Source organism: Cololabis saira, chromosome 13 (assembly GCF_033807715.1).
Source record: "Cololabis saira isolate AMF1-May2022 chromosome 13, fColSai1.1, whole genome shotgun sequence".
NCBI classification, from domain to species: Eukaryota; Metazoa; Chordata; class Actinopteri; order Beloniformes; family Belonidae; genus Cololabis; species Cololabis saira.
In genome coordinates this window covers 34,891,938-34,913,698 of record NC_084599.1, presented here as the reverse complement: position 1 = coordinate 34,913,698, position 21,761 = coordinate 34,891,938, and the positions used below count along the sequence as shown (strand labels likewise).

At 39.9% G+C, this 21,761-nt stretch overlaps 1 protein-coding gene across 4 annotated transcripts; it reads right to left on the bottom strand.

Annotated features, from left to right (window-relative positions):
• Window positions 1-633: 633 nt before the first annotated feature.
• swt1 (SWT1 RNA endoribonuclease homolog) lies at window positions 634-21,510 on the bottom strand. 4 transcript variants are annotated; one of them, XM_061738752.1, is made up of 17 exons: window positions 21,494-21,510; window positions 20,967-21,036; window positions 20,044-20,114; window positions 18,796-19,924; window positions 18,500-18,629; window positions 18,089-18,190; window positions 17,432-17,623; window positions 16,790-16,883; window positions 16,116-16,357; window positions 15,582-15,730; window positions 15,345-15,483; window positions 13,736-13,875; window positions 13,454-13,605; window positions 13,027-13,173; window positions 9,662-9,728; window positions 9,485-9,552; window positions 634-1,295 (listed from the first exon to the last, which is right to left on the bottom strand). In XM_061738752.1, exons 2-17 carry the CDS (start codon window positions 21,030-21,032, stop codon window positions 1,190-1,192), a joined length of 2,994 nt encoding a protein of 997 aa, XP_061594736.1. In that variant the 5' UTR covers window positions 21,033-21,036; window positions 21,494-21,510; the 3' UTR covers window positions 634-1,189. The 4 variants fall into 4 exon arrangements, 3 of the variants coding, with proteins under 3 accessions (XP_061594736.1, XP_061594737.1, XP_061594735.1); XM_061738753.1 differs by lacking the exon at window positions 21,494-21,510 and adding an exon at window positions 21,302-21,380 and having other exon boundaries at window positions 16,116-16,336; XM_061738751.1 differs by lacking the exon at window positions 21,494-21,510 and adding an exon at window positions 21,302-21,379.
• Between the last annotated feature and the right edge of the window lie 251 nt (window positions 21,511-21,761).

The window sequence follows — 21,761 nt, the reverse complement described above, 5'->3', positions numbered from 1 at the left end:
ACCTTGTCTGCCAACTCTGCACTTATTTCGACAGTTCAGATCCTGGTGGGCTTCTTATCTGTCCTCTCCTCTCCCTGTCGTCCCAGAGCTCTTCCTGCATGACGTCTGCTGCTCCAGCCTCTGTCACACTAGCAATGAATCTAATCTCAGCCTGTCTGCTGGCGTCACCTGAACCTAATCCTCTTAATCACATACACACACACACTCTCGTGCGCAGCAAAGTCAGTTATAATACGTGAACTGTAATACGGAGGCGAGCTGCTGCTACAAGACCTGCAATTATCAATTAACGGCAGTCACAGTAACCAAGGATACGACAGCCTGACTGTCCCTTAAGTTGTAAGAAAAATAGAGGATAAAATTACAAGAAAAAACTATTAAATACATTAATAACAAACATTTAAATTATTCTATATTCTCAAGTTACAAAAATCCAGACTTGTCCTTTATTATTGTATGTTTTCAGTTACGCTAATGCAAGATGCAATCTGGCTAATGTACGGGAGCTGACGGCACAGCTGATGGATGAAGTGAAGGGTTGTGGTTGCCTGGCAACCTGAATGATGATGCCAGCACTGAAGTGATGATGCCAACATTTTCTATGTTCAAACATGACAAAGGTCCTTTTCACCTATTAAATGTTTTAATTTGCAGAAACACAGACGGGGGTCAGATTTCTTGCATCATTGCACATTTATCCAGTCCAAAACAACATTTAAATAAATATCTTGTATAAAAAAAAAACTGAGGTAAAATTGTAAAAAATAAAATTAGCTTTTTCAATAATTACTGAAAAATACAATATACATTTTTTCTATATTGAAATATATTGTTTTATGTTGCATACACATTTCCAACAAGTGGAGTTTTACCTGAAACTTAAAAAACAAGCCCTTTCACAGTGGACCGATTGATTATCAGCAGGAGATATCGGCACTGTTAGATGGATTAATGTTTTAACATACCATTAAGCAAACTTAAACAGAAATACGGTCAGTTTAATAAAGTCTCAGAGCAGTGGAAAACAGCTACAGAACCTCCATTCATCGAGAATAAACCTTGACTTTAACCAAAGAAGCATGTTTATGGATGGAAATTAAAGCAGCAAAAGATCCAGACCACATGCAGCTGAAACTTACAAGTATTAGTTCAAGTAAAGGACTCTTTATTCAAGACCGATGTGGTTTGATCAGTGCTGCATGGTGCAGGCGGTGTGTTGGCCTGCGGCTTGAACACAACCATCCAAGGCTCCTTTCAGCTCCACGAGCTGGCTCCCGCCGACACGGAGCTTCTCCCTGCAAGCACGAGAAAAACAACTGTGATGTCGAGACCGGTTCAAATAGATGCAATACATTTAAAAAAAAAAGAGAGTTGGAGTGCCTAACAAGTGGACAGCTATCCTTCTTGTGCCGTGTGACTATGCCTGTGTTGAAAAGATCGATTCTCCGATTTTAAATCGATTCTCATATTAATTCCTAAAAATCGATTCATATGTCTAAAGATCAATTAAAAATTTTCTTTTTTTTTTAAATTTCATCATTACATTACAACTTTTGGTACTTTTTTGTTTATGCCCAAAAAAGGAATATTTTGTTGGACACGAGAATAACCTGTGCCATGTTTTTGCCTTTAAATATGTTTAAAGGTATGAAAACATTAAAGTTTTCAGTTATAATTGCATAAATTGTCTATATTTCTTTGCTTTATATACTGTCTTGGGGTTACATTTGCATAAATGTTAAAAACCAAATTCTCATAAATGGGGAAAAAATAAAAGCGATTTCTTTCGTCCTCTGTTTCCTCCCTGGATCTGTTTGATAATTCTGACCCACACGATGTTTCTGAAAGCAATTCTATCAGCATTCTGGGAGCTGATTGGTCCTTACAGCATCATTAGCTGCCAATACTTGCTGTTGAATCTCAATATAATACTAGTATTCATATGTTGCATAACTACAGTCATATAATTCATGCAACAGCTGAAAAAACAGTGTTATTAACATTAACCCAAATCAATATCGGATCGAATTGAATCGGATCGAAGCGTGATAATCGATTCTGAATCTTAAGAATCGGAATCGAATCGATTCTTGATATTTGAATCGATCCCCAACCCTACGTATGACGTGAAACTGTTTGCTCACCAACCTGGACAGCTGAGAAAATATGAGGCTGTATGAGTCCTGCAAGACTCTCAACAGGGAACATGCAGGCTGGCTTTTACAGGGTACGAGCTAAAGGCGAGGACAGGAGAAGAGACAGACACGCCACCTGAAGCTGAAAGGTAGCTGTATGATCAGCTAGATCGGTGAGGGGGAATCCTGGTCCTCGAGGGCTGCAATCCTGCATGTTCTAAATCACTGTTTCCCCATCCTTGTCCCCGGGGCCCCCTGTCTTGCACAGAGATGTTTCCTTGCGTCAACACACCTGATTCTAATTAATGGGCATCACCAGCTTGTCAAAAAGGTCTGACACCTCTGTTGGTGATGCAGCTACTTGTATCGCGGTGTGCTGAAGCAGGGAAACATGGGAAACCTTCAGGACACCGGGCCTCGAGGACCAGAAAAAAAAAAAAAAGGTATTCAATACCAGACTCTAAATATTTGGAAATTGATACAGTTTTTCTTATTTACCGTTTTATAATCTCGTCTTCTAAGTGAAGACTCACGGTGAGGATATTCACAGGTTGGTAGAAAGGTTTAGGAATTACAGCTGTTTTAAAATGTTGAGATAAAAGTTGACAAATAACCATAAAAACAAATGGAATATTAATTCTTAAAGGGGACCCATTATGAAAAAACACCCTTTTCTTGCTTTAACATATATAAAGTGGTCTCCCCTCAGCCTGCCAACTCAGAGAAGGAGGAAAGCAACCAAATTCTGCAGTGTCTGTACAGCCGCCCGGATGATCCATCCAGTGTGATGTGGATCTACGAGCCGTTCAGATTCTGCTCCTGTCATGACATCACAACAGGAGGGATGCGTGAAACCACGCCCACAACTAACTCCACCGGCCGGAGCTTCCGCCATTTTTTCGTAGCGGTGTATCGCGTCATTCAGGCAGCCAATCAGCAGAGAGCCTCATTATCATAGCCCCGCCCACTCAGAATCCTGCATAGATAATGAGGTTAGAAACGGGGAAGATAAAGACATGGCTCAGAGGCTGAATTTCTAATTTATTTAGCAAAAACAATCAAAAGCTTGTTTTTAAGACATTCAAGGCCTGTTTAAAATAGGTATTAGATGCCATAATAGGTCCCCTTTAAACACTTTATCTGCATCAAGTGTAAAATATTCCACTTTAATATGAATGATTTAATCTGTGTGTTTAGTGAAAGTTGGTCCAGTCACATTTGTCGGATCCTGACTGCGAGCCCTCCGCATTCACTCTTATGAAATCGTCTCCTTCAGGCAGACTTGCAAAATAAAGACTAACAGAGTTCCTCATTTCTTGATGAGCAAGACGGACTTGTTTCTCTTGCATAAGGAGTTCATGTGACCCCATTAACAGTTTAAAGCAGCAGCTACGTGCAGATGCCACACCTGGAATCAACTGCAGACGTTTTACGTGCTTAACAGACCAAAGTAGAGGTGAGTGAGTTGAACCAAACCCCCACCTGCACAACTACTTTTGTCTCTTAGAGAGAGAGAGAGAAATCTGCATAGTTGTATTTCCTAAAGTCTTCCTCCAATTTGGAGGTGAAAACCCTCAATTTAAATCAACAACCTGTATATTAAGATTCTCTCTGCAACATCGACTCAAATGTGTTTTTATGGGAGGAAAAACAGCTGTTTGAGATGAGCTGTTATTTGACTTGTTTGTGGAGTTTAACAAAAGGTCAAGGCCTGATGGTTGATTCTTCTCCGTGTTCACCAGTTTGTAATAAGTGATAAACCCAGGAACACTTTAAACCTGAAAATGCAACACAAGCCTGCAGAAATGTTCACTTTATCATCGCGCTATCTGGAGTGTTCAGTACAGAACGTCCATGACAGACAAATTACTTCCTAATGGAAACTATTTATTTACATTTCTCCCCCGGCTGAAGTGCATGTTTCTGGCTGCGGGGCCTCGTGCTTCCCGGCTGTCACAAATGCCCAAGAAAAACCCCGCGCGACGGGCCTGGCAACGGCTGCGTAGCAGCAGAGACACAGAGGGAGCTTGTTGCTTGTTTGTTTCCTCCTCTTTGTTTCCACTTGGAACATTGTGTAACTGCAGACGTGAGAGAGGCAGAAGAATCTGCTCGGTGTCGCTCGTCCCCGTTTTCACCCCCGCACCCATCAAACCACTTCCCCTCTCTTCACAGAGGCATGCATAATCGTGTTTTCTTAGCGCGTGGAAATGCCAGGATGACCCAGCCACTGTTAACTCTTGCCGTGTTTAGGCAGCTCCCGGGATGTTGTCGGCCTGTCGTGACTGGGCTCGTTTTGCAATCATGCACGCTCAATGGGCAGAGGAATGACAATGCACTTTTATTCAAAATGTCAAAACTTCACAGTAAAGATTTAAAGAAACTAAGACAGTTTTGTGTTCAAATCTACAACAGATAAACCCAGGAGGGTGATGTGCTGCTTCTGCATGTTACGTAACAGCATACACGTGTTCGACAGCTGATTAATGAATATACCCAGGAAACACTGCCAGTAAACTTAATATTGGATCATGTGATGTGGTGAAACGTCATTCAGTAGCTGATTACTGCTTAGAATAACCAGCTAAATGTGTTCCTCGCTGGGACAGTCTCGAACCTTCACAATCTGCTTTTCAATATTAAAAGGAAAGAGGAAGTCTACTTTTGACATGAATAGCAGTTATTCAGGTACTTTTCAATGTCTTTTCATTCTCCTGCCAAGAAATGGGCACAAATTTTGTTCCTTTATGTAATTTTACAACAGAATTAAAAAGAAAACTTATTTTGAATAAATCTTTGTAACCAGGTTTTTCCATGTAAAAGTTTTTGAAAGCTGGAGAACATTGACCATTAAGTGTGTACCTCAGTTTGTCATTAATTATACGCTGGTGCTACGTCTGGTTTTTGATTATCGAATAAAAAGAGTCTTGCAACAATAATGCTGTGCAATAAAGGATTAAAGCAATGCTTCTGCATGCAAGATGGCTGGAATTCAGCTATGACCATGGGAAAGGGGAGAGAAACAAAAAGGGTTGAACTCGTTCATCAAACAAAACAAAGTGTTTAAGTACTCTCAACAACACAAAGTAAAAGCTTCGGGCTTTCTTCTACTTTTCACTGCTCCCCCGTGGGTTTGTGAATAAGCAAAGCTTCCTTCTGGTTATTCTCTTTGACAGAGTTACATAAAACTACCCAATAAATATTATAACTGAAGATGCAGCCAAAAGGGTGAGATCTAAAACGACAAAACATAAGAAAGCTGGTGTTTGAGGTTGAGAGCCTGAGCCAGTTAATTATGCAAGAAAATACATGCAGGTTAAACACAGATACTGATATGTGAGCAAGTATTTAAATATGTACGACATGAGAAAGATCAATGCTGCCAGTAAAATTAGTCATCCATCCTGACTTATCGGCGGCGCTAATCAGCGGCTGAGTGTTGCATTGAAAAGCTTAAAAGCCGACGTTACATCAAAATGTGCAAATAACCCCCCGGAGCCATGAAATCACCAGGCTCACAACTCCACATTCTCACACGTGGCAGAAACAGGCGTTTCCAAATATCCTCCGGAAAATCCCACACAGAGAGGAAATATCCTAATCCTGTCGTAGGAAGACTGGCATATTTAATGATCACCTGCAAGTGAAAACTGAGGGGCTTCTTCACGAGAACAAGCCACTGAAAAGAGTTTGGTTTTGTTCCCTTCCCTCCCACTGCTTAAAAGAAGGAAAAAAAAGAGAGAAAAGAAAAGCAGCACAATAGAGATGGCTTCAGAAAAGCGCTTACGTAAACAGACTAGTTAAGAAAATGGGAAGAATGTGCCGCCAACTGCTGTCATGTGGCCTTCTAGCGACTGCAAACACTAAAATCCACTGATTAACCAGTGTGCTGACTATTAAAGAATTAAAAAAAGCAATCTTACTGGATATTTTTGAATCTTTTTACACTAAGATGAAGCTCAGAAGTGTCTGCTATCGATGAGAAATAAAAGCTCATCAGCCGTCACCCACTTAAACCTGCCTTTCAATGAGTGGAGGCGCCTGGAGAGAGCCTGCATGAAGTCTTATATAAGTCATGACATCAACGACCACACTGATCAAATATTTAACACCACTGATAATGCGTGCACCGAAAGAAGGCCCCCAGATCACTTCACAATGGACGTAACAGATAAAAAAAATAATAATTCACAGTCACAATAAAGTCAGATGAAGTGTCCCAGCTTGAATGACGTGTTTGTAAAGCTGCCCTGCGGGGCGACGCAGCCGCGTGACTTTAATACTAAACAACCACTGTTGTCAGGGTGGTGTCACGTTGCTATTCCACACAAGAACTGCTTGAAATGCAGGGAATAATTATGAAGATAATGTGTGAGGATGTAAAGGTCACTCTCAGCCGAAACCACAACACTAATTGGATGTTTTATACATTGAGGAATGAACGACTCTAAGGTATTCAAAAGTAATTCTGCTAAGAGTTAATATTTCTTTTGCTGGAGTCATGAAATCATCAGAAGACGCTTCAGACTATCAGACGGTAACCTGAGGAGAGAAAACACAACGGCCAGGAAACTAATAATCTGTTTAAGACATTGGCCTCTGGTGTGTTGCCATGACAGCAGCATCACAGAGTTATACCTATAGACATGACCATGGCTTGAAAAGTACCTTTGAATCAAATGAAGTGTTTCTGTTCTATCATGTTTGAGTGCAAATCTTTAAAAGCCTTTACTGAGGAGTGAGATATGAGATGCTGTATATTTGTTTGTTTCTAGAAACTTCAGAATATTAATAACCAGTCGGGGCTGCCCCACTTAAAAGCCTTTTGCAACACTTAATGAAATTGTCAGTGTAGTTAACTTTTTACCATTTTTATTTTCAGTTGTGATTAGCTGAGTTTGGGTTCGATTTGAAAAACTGTGACTGATTTTTATGTTTATCTGCTCAATAAAAACTGCTGATAACAAGAAAAAAAACCTGTTACCGTTACAACCCTGGAGCCATATGTTTTTCTGCCAGGATACACAGGAGAAGAAGGAGTAAAGGTTCTGGAAGCTGAGTGTAAACTATTCGCCGGCTCAAAGATGCCACTGACTTCTCAAACTGTCAGATCGAGCGTTGCCAGGCAACAGAGCTGCTGGAGGCGATCGCTGCACCAGGGTAGTGGTGCTTCGCCAAAATATAGTTCTGCGTGTATGATTGTTGCGTCCCAGTTTATGTAAATGCACAAGCCGCAACATATTATATTTTATTTTATTTAGTGTATTTTATTGTCACTTAGGCTGGGTGGAGCAATCCACAGTGGTTAAGTTGATTCCCAAAATGCTGAGGTATCCTTCTAACTTTCGTTTGGCTGATTTTTCAATGTAAATTTCACAATTTCAAGAAAGGCAGTGGCGTAGTGGTTGGAGTCGGACGCCCTCTGACTGTAAAGTTGCCACGGCTCATGTGCAAGTGTCCTCGGGCAGGACTCTGAAGCCCAGTGCCGCCATTAGTCATGTTTCCATGACACTTTTTCCCTCAAGAGAAAACCAAAATGCGCTTGTGGGTTGGCGTTTCCACTGGACGTTGTTTTCTCTGCACCCGTGTAACTCTCCTATTTCTCTCTCGTATTTCGTCCTGTGAGACTTAAACAATGAAAAAGAAAACTTCAACTTTGAAGAAGATGGACAAAAATATCTTTAGTCATGATTATGTGAACAACCACGCAATACCAAATAATAGTGGTCCCAGGCCGGTATATATGGGAGAGTTGTCTCAGGAACTGGATCTAAAGTTAAACCTCTACCTGTGCCTGTGCCAACCCCTAAAGGGAAAAGCTGAAAATGCCATTGCAATGAAACATAGAATAGCATTTCATAAAACTGTAGAGTTGTATGAGGGAAATATTTTTAAATCTTCAGTTTTTCTTAACAGAAAAAAAATTAAAAAGTTGTTTATTTTTTATCAAATAATAAAAAGACAAGTCCGAGGCTGCATATTTATGCTGAAGCTGAAGAATATAATAATAAAAAAAAATCTTACTGTATTTTATAAGAAAGCTTCCTGAATATCTGTAAAAAGGAACTAATCCTATAAATTGTTTAGTTTAGTTTAGTTTATTTAGTTTATTTGTTTAGCAATACAAGACAAATTGAACAAAAAATAAAAAAAACTATGAAATAATATGCAAGGAAAGGAAGAAGCCTGGTGGCTTATATAGAATCCTTTCCATATATGAATAAAAAACAAAACAAAAGCTACCGTACACAAGGGGGAGTAAAAAAAACAAAAAAAAACACAAAAGAAAATGTAACTCAGATCAAATAATGAACACTACAAAGATGAAACAATAAGAAAGTTATTTAAATGTTTTTTGAATATTGGCAAGGATGGTGATGATTTAAGAGATTTATTGAGTGAATTCCACAAGTGGGGGCCTCTGAAAGTGATGAAAGATTGATGTTTACATGTTCTACAAAACAGTAAATTAAAAGCATCTTTGTGCCTTGTGGCATAAGAATGAATATCGGAATTAACACAAAATAAATTATGAAAAGAAGTCATAAAGAAGTAATTTTTGTCATAATTTGATTGAGGTTACAAGTCTATCTGTTTTTTTTACGATCTTGTCCCTGGATGCGCCATGTTATCCACATCAGTTCATGATATTTTCAAGGAAAATGACGACACTGTCCATCTTTTGGTTTTTAACTTAATTTTCAACAAATTCAAAAATGATCCCACAGATATGATTACCAAACTCTAAAAATATCTATACGTCTTTAAACCGAAGCAAACACATTAGTAGCAGCAGCAGACCTAACAGGCTTTGTTTAACAAAGCTTCCCTTTATTTCTTAGCCTCTGCTGACCTTATATGAACCTTTTATACACGTTTGTTTTTATAGTTGCGGAAGGTGATGAGAATAGTCGCCAAGTGAGTCGTAACTCACTCCTGAGCAGACAGGACGTCAGGATCTTCATCAAGTGTATGGATTTTTACGAGTCCAAATAGAAACTTCATTGTGCCAACATTACTTACTAAAAATTATCAGGTCTATAAAAATGTGTCTTGTTTTCTTTTGGGAAAAAAGTACCAGCATTAAGTTGTGTCAGAGAAGCTACTACATGTAAATATGTAATTATTACAATTAAAGTGCAAACACCATTTTTTTGCTAACTAAAAGTGTGGTTTATAGAGGCCACGGTTGTTCGTTCATGCTGGTGTGGTGACCGGTAACGGTTACAATGCTGGAAAATCACACAGACCTGCCTGGGCATGTTGCAACAAAGAGTGGAAGAATTCGTTTGACTGTGACGTCTGTTAGGAGGTGAGTCCTCTTTTGCATGATTATTGTGAGTGTTTCTTACCTGTAGTCTAGCTGTGAGAAACAATCGAGAACGTCTTTGGCTGTTAATCTGGAAACTTCGTTAACGATCTGAAACGAAAAATCAGAGATAAAGATGAGCAGTCTGAGCTCAACAGTCACAGGAAAAGGCTGATATTAATGTGTTTAATTGGGCACCAGGCTGTTTCATCGTACTGACTTTACTAGAATGGATAATGCTGAGCAGAGTCTGAGCTTCCCCCAAACCAGGGTCCGAGGACAACACGCTGAGGAAAAACAACACAGATTAGATTAGATATGATCCCACTCTGATGTCACGCTTGAGACAGACTGAGGAGCATTTACACCCTAATGTTTATTTGAAAATGTGAATCTGAAAGAAATACGATTTTAAATATGTATTTTCAACCATTTCCAATTCTGTACTATCTTTGAGCACAGCTCTATACTTATGCATCACCACCCACTTGACCAATATGCACCAGTGCACTCACACACACAGGCACCACTTTAAATAACTGGGTTGAAGATGGTTGTCTGATAAACTGTGGCCTTCAGGACAAACGGATAGCAAGTAATCGGAGTGACAGAGTGGAAAACAAGGAACATAGAGTGAAATTTTCCCATAATTTAAAAACGGTCTATTAATCCCCCATAGAGAAATAAACTGTTACAGCAGATTGTTACTGCTCAGAACTTTGTTGCCGAGGTTTATAGCTGTGGGCAGGAAGGATCTCCTGCAGCGGTCTTTGCTGCAGTGGATCTGAACCTGACTGAAGTCACTCTGCTGCTGAACCACTGTATTATGAGGAGGGCGCTCAGGATTATGCATGATCATCTTTATTTTATGAAGCATCCCCCTTTGCACAATCAGCTCCAGAGGCTCCAGAACGGTCCCAAGTCCCCGGCTTTGATGCTGCTCCCCCAACAGATGGCTGCAGACGTGACTGAACTCTCCACGTATAGACGTTATACAACATCTCGCTGCAAACGCTGAGGGATCTACGCTTCCTCAAGAAGTAACGTCTGCTCCGTCCTCTTTTATAAACAGGATGCATGTTGTATTTCCATTCCAGTCTGCTGTGTAAACACTCATTGATGAGAGATCAATCTAGCATTTTTGATCAGCGACACCTGGCTGCTACTAACCCATTTTAAATTCTATGGAAGCAATAAGGGTGCACTTAGTTCTTCCTTAAATAAATAAGGACATTATGTAATGTGTTGCACACAGACATTTATGTAAGCATGTGCCAGGATATCAAACATAAAGGTTGTCAGATATTTCAAACAGCCAGTAATCACATATTAACATATTACTACATACATGTCACATGGTGTACAACAAAGACAATAAAGAGAAAGATTTAGATGTTTAGATGGTAAAAAAAGCCATTGTGAAATAATTTGCTTTGAATTATTATTCCAGTACGTCTGCTGGTAACAAGTGAAGTGTCCAATAAATATAAATAAATGCCATTGGTTTTACAACAGCCTTATCAGCCTGTGGCGGCTGTGCACACATCTCTAGGAGATCAGTGACCTGATTTGTTTCCTGTGTGTATTTAAACACCACTTAGCAATGAGCTCCAGCAATGACTGAGATAATTATAGTCTTATAGTTAAAAACCACGGTAACCAAAATTAATTGAACGTTTCTATTTGACTGCAGATCTTTCTCACTGAAGACAAATCATAGATTAATTAAAGTACAACAGGAAGATGGGCCTGTTTTGCATTTTAGATTTTCAAAAGAGATTATCCAAATAAAAAAATAATAATTTGTTTAATATTTGAAAAGCAGGTTTGAAAAAAGAAAAAAGAAAAAGCCTGGCTATCTAGCAAAACCCCTTTTATGAGTCCACAGATTGAGTTGTGCACTGGCTCCTTTCAGAGGAGGAAGTATGAATTAACATTCTGGAAACAGTCAAGGTGACATTAACAAGGGCTCTGCTTGACTCGAGTGCGACGGCGAGCCAAGGTGCTCACCAACAGGATGCCAAAAGTTAAATGGCCAAATGGAACAAAGCCATCACCAGCTTTATTACTCACACATGCTAGAAAATCTAAATATCTTATGAAAAACTGCAGCAAAGGATAAATAGAAATGCATGTTCTATGCTTTAGTCATATTGATTTTCTTTTTCCCTTATTTGGGGAGGTGAACACTTCTCTTTGAAACACTTAGGGCCAAATCCACAAAGAATAGATTGCGCCCGCAAATAGCGCTGTGAATTGCGCCGCATTCGCGCCGCAATTTGCTCCGCTTTAAGGCCCTATTCACAAAAGCTTTTGCTCTAATGATATGCCGGCGCAAACACACCCATAAAGTTTTGCAGCACCGGATCGGGATCAGATCAGGATCTGAGGGTAATTCATGTTCTGTGTTTTGCTACACACACCTACAGGTCAGCTGTTAAACACACACATTATAGAGTTATTTTTATTTTTAAATCCGAGATAAGTCCACAACCCCACTTGATCTCACTGTCTACAGTCATGTCTGACTGTAGATTTCACCCTTAATATCATTCAGTAACACACAGGCTTGAATGATATTGAAGAGAGAGAGAAACAGACAGAGGGGGAGTGAGGAGTGAGTTTGCGCGCAGTTAATACACGCTTCGAAAAGACGGTACTGTATTTGCTCCACTATTTTTGCGTGTGGCAAATAGCCCTGGCCTTTGTGAATAAGACGGTTTTTGCAATGAGGCTTATTTGCATAGAAAGGGGGCAATTTTGCACCGAATGTATGAATATTACCTAATTTACATATATGCAAATGGCACAGGCGCACCATGACACTATTTGCTTGGCAGCGCAGTTTGTGGTGCAATTCGCCCTTTGCGGGTGCTTTGTGAATTAGACGCTCTCTTTTTGTCTCATTTGCACCGGTTTAGCGGCAGCAAAAGCCACACAATCCTTTTGTGGATGTGGCCCTTAGTGAGTTAGCAGGAAAAGCAGTTACAATGGAAAGATCCAAGTGGAGCCGTCCCAGCGATAGCAGATGGGATTTCATTTCTTCTTCAAGGTATAGTGAGACATTAGCAGTGCTGACCGTTGCGTCACGCCAAAGGTGATAAGGCAACACTACAAGGCCAATGAGATTACAGCGTGACCAACATTACGTGCTAAACATGCCCTGAGATCTGTTAAAGCACAGAAGGAACACACACGTGCACACATTACTGGGACACAGGAAGAAGATGGTCAGCTTAGAAAGGCACAGAAGAGTTTAAACTTTTAAACTCTTTTAAATGTCAAGGGTTAGACAAAAGCAGTGGAGTTTGAGGGTTTAGTTCGAACAGACAAACAGATGATGAACAGAAATAAACAGTGAAGCAGATGTGATCATAAATTATTACACACTTATTCCCGTATGAACAGCTTGGCTGCAAGCGTAGCAATTGTTATCTGCAGGCCTCAGTTCAAGTGATCAAACGTTACAGACTTATCATGAACATGGAGCATAAGAATGGCGCAACACTGTAGGTTGTGCTGATACGTGAGATTTGAAGTCGTGTGACTTGCGGGTCAGCAGTGACACGAGTGTGGCCCACATACCTGCTGAAGGCCTGCAGCAGCTGTGATACCAGAGAGGACAGTGTGTGCAAACACGCCAAGGCGTCCTGTGGCGGTGGAGCATCTCCCAATGGCAGCATGGCCTGCATGGTGTGAGGGTCAAAGCGGAGCGCTTTGAACACTTCCAAGCTACAACGTGACAGAAAAAAATGACCTTTGGGGTCAGTGAAAAGAGGGAAAAAAGGAGCGAATATCAAAATAACCTCCAATGGGTTGTTTTTGTTACTCAAAATAGTTATACGGAGCCATTCATTTGTGTTATAGAAACTAAAATCTACTCTGGGAGCAAAAGGGAAAAAATTTCAGAAGAAAACTTTAAAGAGAAAAATGTACCCAAGCTTTAATTTTCAGTTCAAACATGAGTTAAATCCAATACAAGCTATATCCGCAAAGTCTTTGTCACACCCACCTGAGCTGATACACGTTAGACCAGATGTCCTCAAACACGGCCCACACTTCCTGGTGAGAGAGCTGAGCAGATGTGGGTTGTTTGTCCTCTTCTTCATCATCATCATCATTCATGACAACATCACAAGCAGAAGATTTTCCCTCCACATGTTGCTAAAAATAAAGAAATGTCAAATATGCAAGTGTGTTTCACACGTTTTCAGTAAAACACATTCAGAAGAAGACGCCAGACTGCATTCTGAGCTTTCAGTAAAACCTAACCTTCAAACCGGTTCCAGCTAACCTGAGGATGCAGCTTATTGAAAATGTTTTCCAGAGTAGTGATGGCGCGAGGGGCATGGTTGGAACTTGCACAAAATGCTTTCAGCAGCTCTTTAGCACCCTGAAGAGCCAGTGAGACAGCATGGCGGTCTGATGATTCACCTGAGAAACACACAGAGGCATGCAGCTGTGGCTAGCGTATGGCTGCGCTAAAAAACAGGGCACGCACACATGCAAAGAGAACACATACACATTTAATCATCGTTTAAACCACAACGGTGCTGTAACTCACACCGAACAGCAACAGAATATTCCCACTTACAGGAAGGCAGTATCTGTAGCTGGACTCTGCTACAACTAGGATACAGTTAGTATTTGCTGGATGTTGCTTATAATCAGGAACTGGTTCATGCCTTGAAAAACAGATTTTTATTTTATTTTACCACTCAAATGTTTGGAATTGTCCATTCAAAAATTGTCATTGTGGTGGAACCATTTTTAACATGTTGCATCCAAACATGCACGTTCATTTTTAGACTGCATGTTTTCATTAACATTCAAAAACTTCTTGTGTTCTTAATATCCTTTCCTGCAACATCTAAATGTTCATTTACAGACACCCTGCAGTACTTTTCCACCACTAGAATTGTTCTCAGCCTCACACACAGTTTATCCCTCCCTCCCGTCTCTACCTCCCCCTCCTCCTCCTCTCAGAGTCCTGGCACACGGCCAGTCTGCGTCCTGCCAAGAAGTGCAGAATCGTGCGTGTGTGTGTGCAGAGCAAGGACAAAACCACATAGTTAAGGCTATTACCATTCTTATATGGATTTAAACTGTTGTACCACTTCTGTAGCAGCTACACCCGTCCCCAAACAAGCGGCCGGAGAGCCGGAGCGACTGAGGCTGAGACCCACGGGGAACATAACGAGTTGATCCAGCAGGGTTACTCGAGACAGAAGTGCTGCAGTCGGCTATCTGGCGAGTTCCTGACACACATTTAAGTCTCCAACTTTAGCAGATGACCTGATTCTGTATGCAGCACTGGCGGGTTCGTTGCACACTGCTGGGCAGGCAACGTCATCTCCCCGAGGGGTAAAGCTTTAATCTGAGGGATGACTCAGTGTCCCAACATCACAGTCTGCTGAGTAATACTCAAAAAAAAAGAAAAGGCAGTTTGCCAATCAACAATGTTTTGGGGGATATTAAAGTGTGGAAAAATACGTATTGTAATAAAACATCCTTCATTTCACACAATGTTCAGCTTAAGACATTGAATATATTATAACTAAACCATGATTGTAAAGCATGTGCCATATAAATAAAGCAAAGCCCATTCCTTTAGCTTTTAGTTCATCTTTGCTTTGTCTTCAAAGGAATTTTGAAATGATTTCCAAGGAAACTGGCATCCGGCATTTTAAATTAGAAAAAGTATTGCTACATCAAAAACTGTTGGAGTTTATAACTAAAGAAAACAGAGGCGGTGCTTTGTTCATTTGTTCAGTGTCACAGGGTTTATATTGCAGTCCTGCATCATAAATCAATCAGCATTCCACAATACATTCGCATTTATATGACAGTACTCATTACTGAAGATTATCTCTTCCCATTCTTGCTCTTACACGTCAACATACCTGAGTTAAAGAAGGTGATGAGGCTTAAAACATTTTCAAGCATCCTCCGTGGGGCAATATGTCCAAAGACAGCAATCCAGTGCTTCTTTAAACAATGCAAGACATCCCGAAGAGTCCAGGGGGGTTTTATGTAAACTACCTTTTAACACATAAACAAACAGAACAGACACAAACTAGGTTAATAGATGATTCTGATTTAGTTTCATGTTTTAAAATGAAGTGAAACATTAAGTCTACCTCTAACCACAGATCTTCGTACACAGCCTTCATCTCGACCTCCAGCACCTCAGACAACACCTCCTGCAGACATTCTTCTAGCTCAACAAAACATCTGCTAAGGCTCTGTTTTGCCTCATCCTCATCTCTTTCGTTGAGGCGCTTTATATCTGAAAGCAGTTATACACATGCATACCACATGTGTGAGTGAGGAGACACTGGAAACATACACGTATAAATATATACTGTATATATGTGCAAGTATGAGAGCAGCGGCACTGGTAGAGGACACAGCAGGGCAACAGAAATGTTAGCTCGGTGTGTGTGTAACAGATGAGTTATTTATGTTTAATCTGTGGTTTATACATTCATTTCTTGTGTGCTGAAACTGGTTTCACTGATAGAGGAACAGAAAAACAACACAGACGGATCCAAAGTGAAGAATTCAGGAAAATAAGAAGGAGTGGGTGGACACGGTGAGAGCATAGATGGTATGTGCCGTTAACTACAACCCTATAGTTACTTCCTGTTTTCTTCCTGAAATCCCTGGCTCACCTTTCTCTAGCGTGCCTACAGAGAGGCGAGTGTTCTCGTGCTTTTGTTCCTGGGCCTGCGTGCAGCTCCGGCTCGACGCCGGCGATGTGAGCTGGGGACTGACGTGGGGAAGCAATGGAGCCTGAATGCTTTGGATATTGTGAAGGCCACGTTTGGACCTCTCAACTTCTGCCTCCAAATCACTCTTGCAGAGGGCCCTCACCCCGCTCAGGAGGGCTTTACTGCATAGATTTTTATCATTACTGGAGAGAAAATAACGGAGGCACGTTTTTAATAAGGCGGCAGAGGCAATCCGAACAAAATTAAGACAACTCATCTAACAGTCTTTGTGCAGTACCCTATCTAATCCTGCCCCCCCTTTTAATGTTTCAGAACAATCAATAGCAGCATCTGGAAATAGTAACAATCACGGAAATGGGTCAAAAGGATGAAGAAGGTAAAATACAACAAAGAAAGCAATTGTAAATCCACAAATCCTGAACTAAACTCCGAATCCCTTGCTCAGCACATCTATTCTTTGAAAAAGAAATGTCTGGCTCTCTCATTCTCTCGTCCCAACTGGAACTATCCGGCACAGTCACATGCCTGTGCATTATTAGCAGAGGACATACACTCTGCAGCAGCAGCAGCGGCAGCAGCAGCAGCAGTATACTGTAGGGGGGAGGGGAACTCACGTGCATAAGATCAGAGCACACTCTGGGTGCATATTCTGGTATTGCAGGCAGCATTGCAGCACTCTGTCATCATTATTCTCAGTGTTCAGACCACCTGAGGGACAAAGAAATGTGCAGAAATGACAGGAAACTAAGAGTGAGCCAGAAAAGCAGAACAGCCTAAAAAAAAGAAAGGACACTGAAAGTACCGGGTGTAAAACTGTGCAAAAGACCACATGACATGTTTTATTTTCTTTTAAATACAAAGTGGGATATATTATTTTGAACTATTATTTACACTAAATGTATTTATCGCTTGTACAGACCGAACAAGTCTCCTCTATCATAGTGTGAAATTTAACATCTGAGCAAAAGCCCTTGACTTCCACATATGTAGATTTTGACAATGAGGAAGTGTAAAAGGACAACTGTGTGTCAGTGCCACCTAGTGGACATGCAGTGAAACAGCAGCAACAAAGTGATACGTTCATTTGCAATAAAATAAAATAAAATAATGACGTCTCAAGTGGCATCTTGTATAGTTTTAGGAAAGCTTTACATGTGGAAGTAGGTGCATTTTATTACAAACAGAAGATCAGGGGTTGAGTTCACTGCTTTTGCAGTCCACTTTTGGAAAAAAAAATGACATGAATCAGCACTCACTGCGGCTCTCAGCTGCCTGCTGCATCGACTGCCCCCAAAGATGCTGCTCCCGGTTCTTTAAAGCATTATAAATGTATGAGATGGCAGGAGTTGCCAAGTGGGCCACGGACCCTGACAGACCTCTCCCCTTTTTTAGGGAATCCAGTTCCTGAAGTACCACCCAAGGAATCAGGACAACGTGAAGGCCCAAGGCTAGGAGGACACAGAGCACATTCACATTTCAAAACACATCATAAGTGCATGTTATACTGCTTAACTATGACTGTAGTCGTGTTTAAATACTTGAGTTAAAACTGTAACAATCATGTGATGAAATTAAATCTGTATAATGTAGCAAACGAACAAATGTTACAGTATTTTCATGCATCTGGCTTTGAATTTAATTCTCAATTGCTCCTCTTATTTTCCTCACAGTCCTATTATGTAACCTGACAAGATGAAATGTACTGCTCTAATCCACCAGGGATGGAAATTAACATGAACTTTTACAAAGTGAAGATGCTGCTTGCATTAATAGTTCGGTCAAAAAAAGATTAGAAGTTGCAAATAAAAAGCAACAAATGGTTTGACTGTCCATCACATTTAACAGCATACTTCATGAAAAATAAAAACGTGTAAACGGTAGTACTTTTAATGGTAATATAGGATGTTTCAAACCTCCGAGGCCATGGGATCTGATCTTTTTCACATAATCCAAGTGACTGAGGAGAATATTTGTGTCCAAAACGAGGATCAGGACCTGCTGTTGAAGCTGCCTGCCTGTAAAGACAAGTCAACACTTGGTTGATCATGGCGAGAATAAAACAATTATAACCATAAAAACTATCATTTCAATTAAAGTTTAGAACTTAAAAAATGGTTTCAGTCTCAGATTCATTCACCCTTTTTCAGAAATGTAAGAAACACTGTGTCACCCTAAAGCCAAAGCAAGTTGAATGAGGTATTAAGTAACAGGTACATGCCACTGGACATCAGGCCATAGGGCATTTCATTCTGAACATCATGTATGCATCTCATTGTGGTTAATTCAAACTGGATTTCAGCTTCATGAGAAATAATAAAACTCACATATGGAGTCTGCTGGTGCCTCTTCTGGAGAATCTATATCCATACAGGTCAGTTCACCATAGCTCGTCATAACATTTACCTCCAACCTCTTCTCAGAACGAGCAAGATGAAGCTCTTCAACCACTTGCATCTGCAGAATATCGTAATTTAAAACAAATTATATACAAGCAGTCATCTGTCTTTTTAACCCGAATAAAAAGAAAAGTATACTAGCAAAATACTAAATGTACATGAGATAAATAAAGTGAAGGAATAACATTTATTCCTTATCATCAGTTTAAGGAGTGATGCTTTACCTGGTCATTCAATGGCTCAGAGTTGGGATCATCTGGAGGCGGGAGCTGGACAGACACAGATGAGCTCTTATCTTGCTTTTCAAATGGAAAATTGGGGATACTATCAGAACAGCTTGGAACTTCTTGGACTGTTTCCGGCTTTGCTTTTATTGTTAAGCATCCAGAGTCGGGGGGTTTAGTCTCATGTTTGAGATCTTTGTTTGAAGAAATAGCATCTCTTTTTTCAACAATATTTCCACGTATGGGTTTTGGCCAAACCTTTTTGGGTATCCTAAATTTAAATGGTACAAATTTTAGAGAAAGTGCTTGTTTTTGTGCAGCTGATAACTGCTTTGCTTTTTCTGAAGATGATGATGAGCCATTCTCAGACGTTGAAGGTTCACTCTTCAACTCCTTAGATCTACTCTCTGAGGTCGTACGGTTGGCTGAAGTGATAGAGTTCTCAGTAAAAGAGGCAGATGTATATTTTGAGTCTGTAAACAAGCTGCTTTTGGCCATCACCTCCTTTACTTGAAGGCTTTTGCGTTGGACCAGCTCCTTCCTCTTCTGCTCCAAAGAATCCTTGAAGATAGAGGTAGTAGGTTCGCAGCTCTTGATAGTACTGCTCTCATTATCATTCCTTGATGGTTCCTCAGATTTGGACCTCAGTTTCTTTACACTCTTGCTTTTGTCTTCCTGTTCAGTTAAATCTAACTCAGGACTCTTTTGCTGCCTTTTGGATTGGCTCCTCTGGGAGGATTTCTGTTCTAACTCAGGACTCCTTTGCTGCCTTTCGGATTTGGATTGGCTCCTCTGGGATGATTTTTGATCTAACTTGTCTTTTAATGCCTCCTCTTTTGTCTTAAGAACCAAAGCTACATTGTTGTTGTCAAAGGGTTTTGAGGATCCTCCTTCAGTCTTGCTTCCACTGATGGTTGTACCTTTCCCCGACGCCGATTTTATTTCTTTACTGGAGCACCTTTCCCTCAAGGATGGCACAGAAACTCTTCTGGTGTTTGTACACTGTTCTTTATCATTAATGGCTTTCTCCTCTGCAGCTTGTGCTTTTAGTTGTTTATAGACAGCCTTTTTGATCAGGCGGGTGCTTCGGGAATCATCTTTAACAGATTTCTTATGGTGTTTTTCATGCCTACAAATTTGGCAAAATGAAAATGATGAGACACTAATGATTTTCTCGATCTAAGAGTAAGTGAATATTCATTTATACAGACATTTGTTTCACAATAGTCACATGGAAGTCAGTCTTACCTCTCGTGATGCTTTTTAGATTTCTTTTTCGAATGTTTGTAGCTGTGACTGTCATCCTGCTTCTTAGATACCTGAAATATGCGGAAAAAAAATTAATACATTTTTGATGAATAGTTTTTTTATATGTCATTTATTCGATATATGGATTGCAACAAAAGCATTTGATGTGTTTTTTATTTACTTCCTGAATTAGCCATACACTAAACTGCTTTCCCCTGGTTAATGTCTCTATAAACATTTTTTCAGCTGATTAAACAGTTATTGTTTTGATTGATTGATTAAATTGTTTATTTCGAACACATAAGGAAAAAAAATATTAAATTTTAAAACAAATTCAATACATACAGAAAAAAAAGCAACAACAATAAAAACATAATACAAACAGGGAAAAAAAAACAGTGTCCGAAAAGGAGGTAGAAGGTAGAAGTAAAACTTATTTGACCCTGCGCCTTTGTTACCTCTATCATAAATTAAACATAAATATTAAAAATAAATAGCTGCTAATTTACCTATTGGGCTACCCATTTTCCCATTGGTTGAGCCTTTGCACCCAACCAGCTAACAAACACAATATTTCCTTAACATAGCTCCTCCTCAATCAAATAACTTCGCAGAACTTCCTTTTTGTATCGTTTTTTAAATTGATTTATATTCGTACATTGCTTCAACCCATCACCAACCCATTCCATAAATCCACTCCAACAACTGAGATACACATGCTTTTCCTTTTAGAATGAAAACATTGTTTTTTGAAATTAAATTTTCCTCTTAAATTACAACACCCCTCCCTGTCACAAAACATTTTCTGTAAATTGCCTGGAAGTGAATCAGTTCTCGCTTTGAATGTAATGAAACTACATACAAATAGCATAGTGATAACAGCATCCACATAATCAAATACAACTCAAAGCCTTTTCTCTCACCTTCTCATCTTCCTCACTTGAAGAAGATAACCTCTTGGACCTTCTTTTCTTTGAATGTTTAGCCATTTTCCTGTGAGACCAGATACCACATTTAAAAGAGCAATATGATACTGGATGAGCATGAGAGCTACTTATACATAAATCTAGATGGATTTTCACCATAAAAACCATTTTAATATGTCTTGAAATAACTGTCATGTATTCAAATGAGTCAATACATTCGCTAAATAGGCTTCCAAATTGTATATCCTTAAAAAATGAATCAAAGTTTGTCTCTTTTTGGTGCATAACAAAGGTATATTCTTAATTTGCAGCCAAACCATAAATTTGCTTACACCAGCAGATGATAAACTCACTTCACGAAACTCTAAAGTTAAAGCTTCAGTTGGGAGGTAAAACAACAACAAGTACAACACATGGAGGCAGAGTGTAATTTCTACTGTCTGAAAAGGGCAACGTTTTTAAAAGAAGTAAGAAAAGGCGAGACTGAGACGAGTAAAAGAAAAGTTTCCATATGTGAAATCTACCTTTCCACCCGACGGATTATCAAAACATCCGGTTTTTCTTCTTCTTCGTCCGCCTTTCCGGCAGGCTGGAGGCTAAAGAGCTCAGTATCGCCCCCTAGCGGGAACAACTGCTAATGGTCCCGAAGTCTGGATTTTTGTGCACTCTTCGGCACGTAAAGTAACGTAAATAAAATGTCTTCACAACAGGAACGTTTATTTAAGAATTAAGAATATACAGATATGTTTTTTTGTTTTTGTTTTTTGTTTTTGTGACAGCGATAAAGTGCCT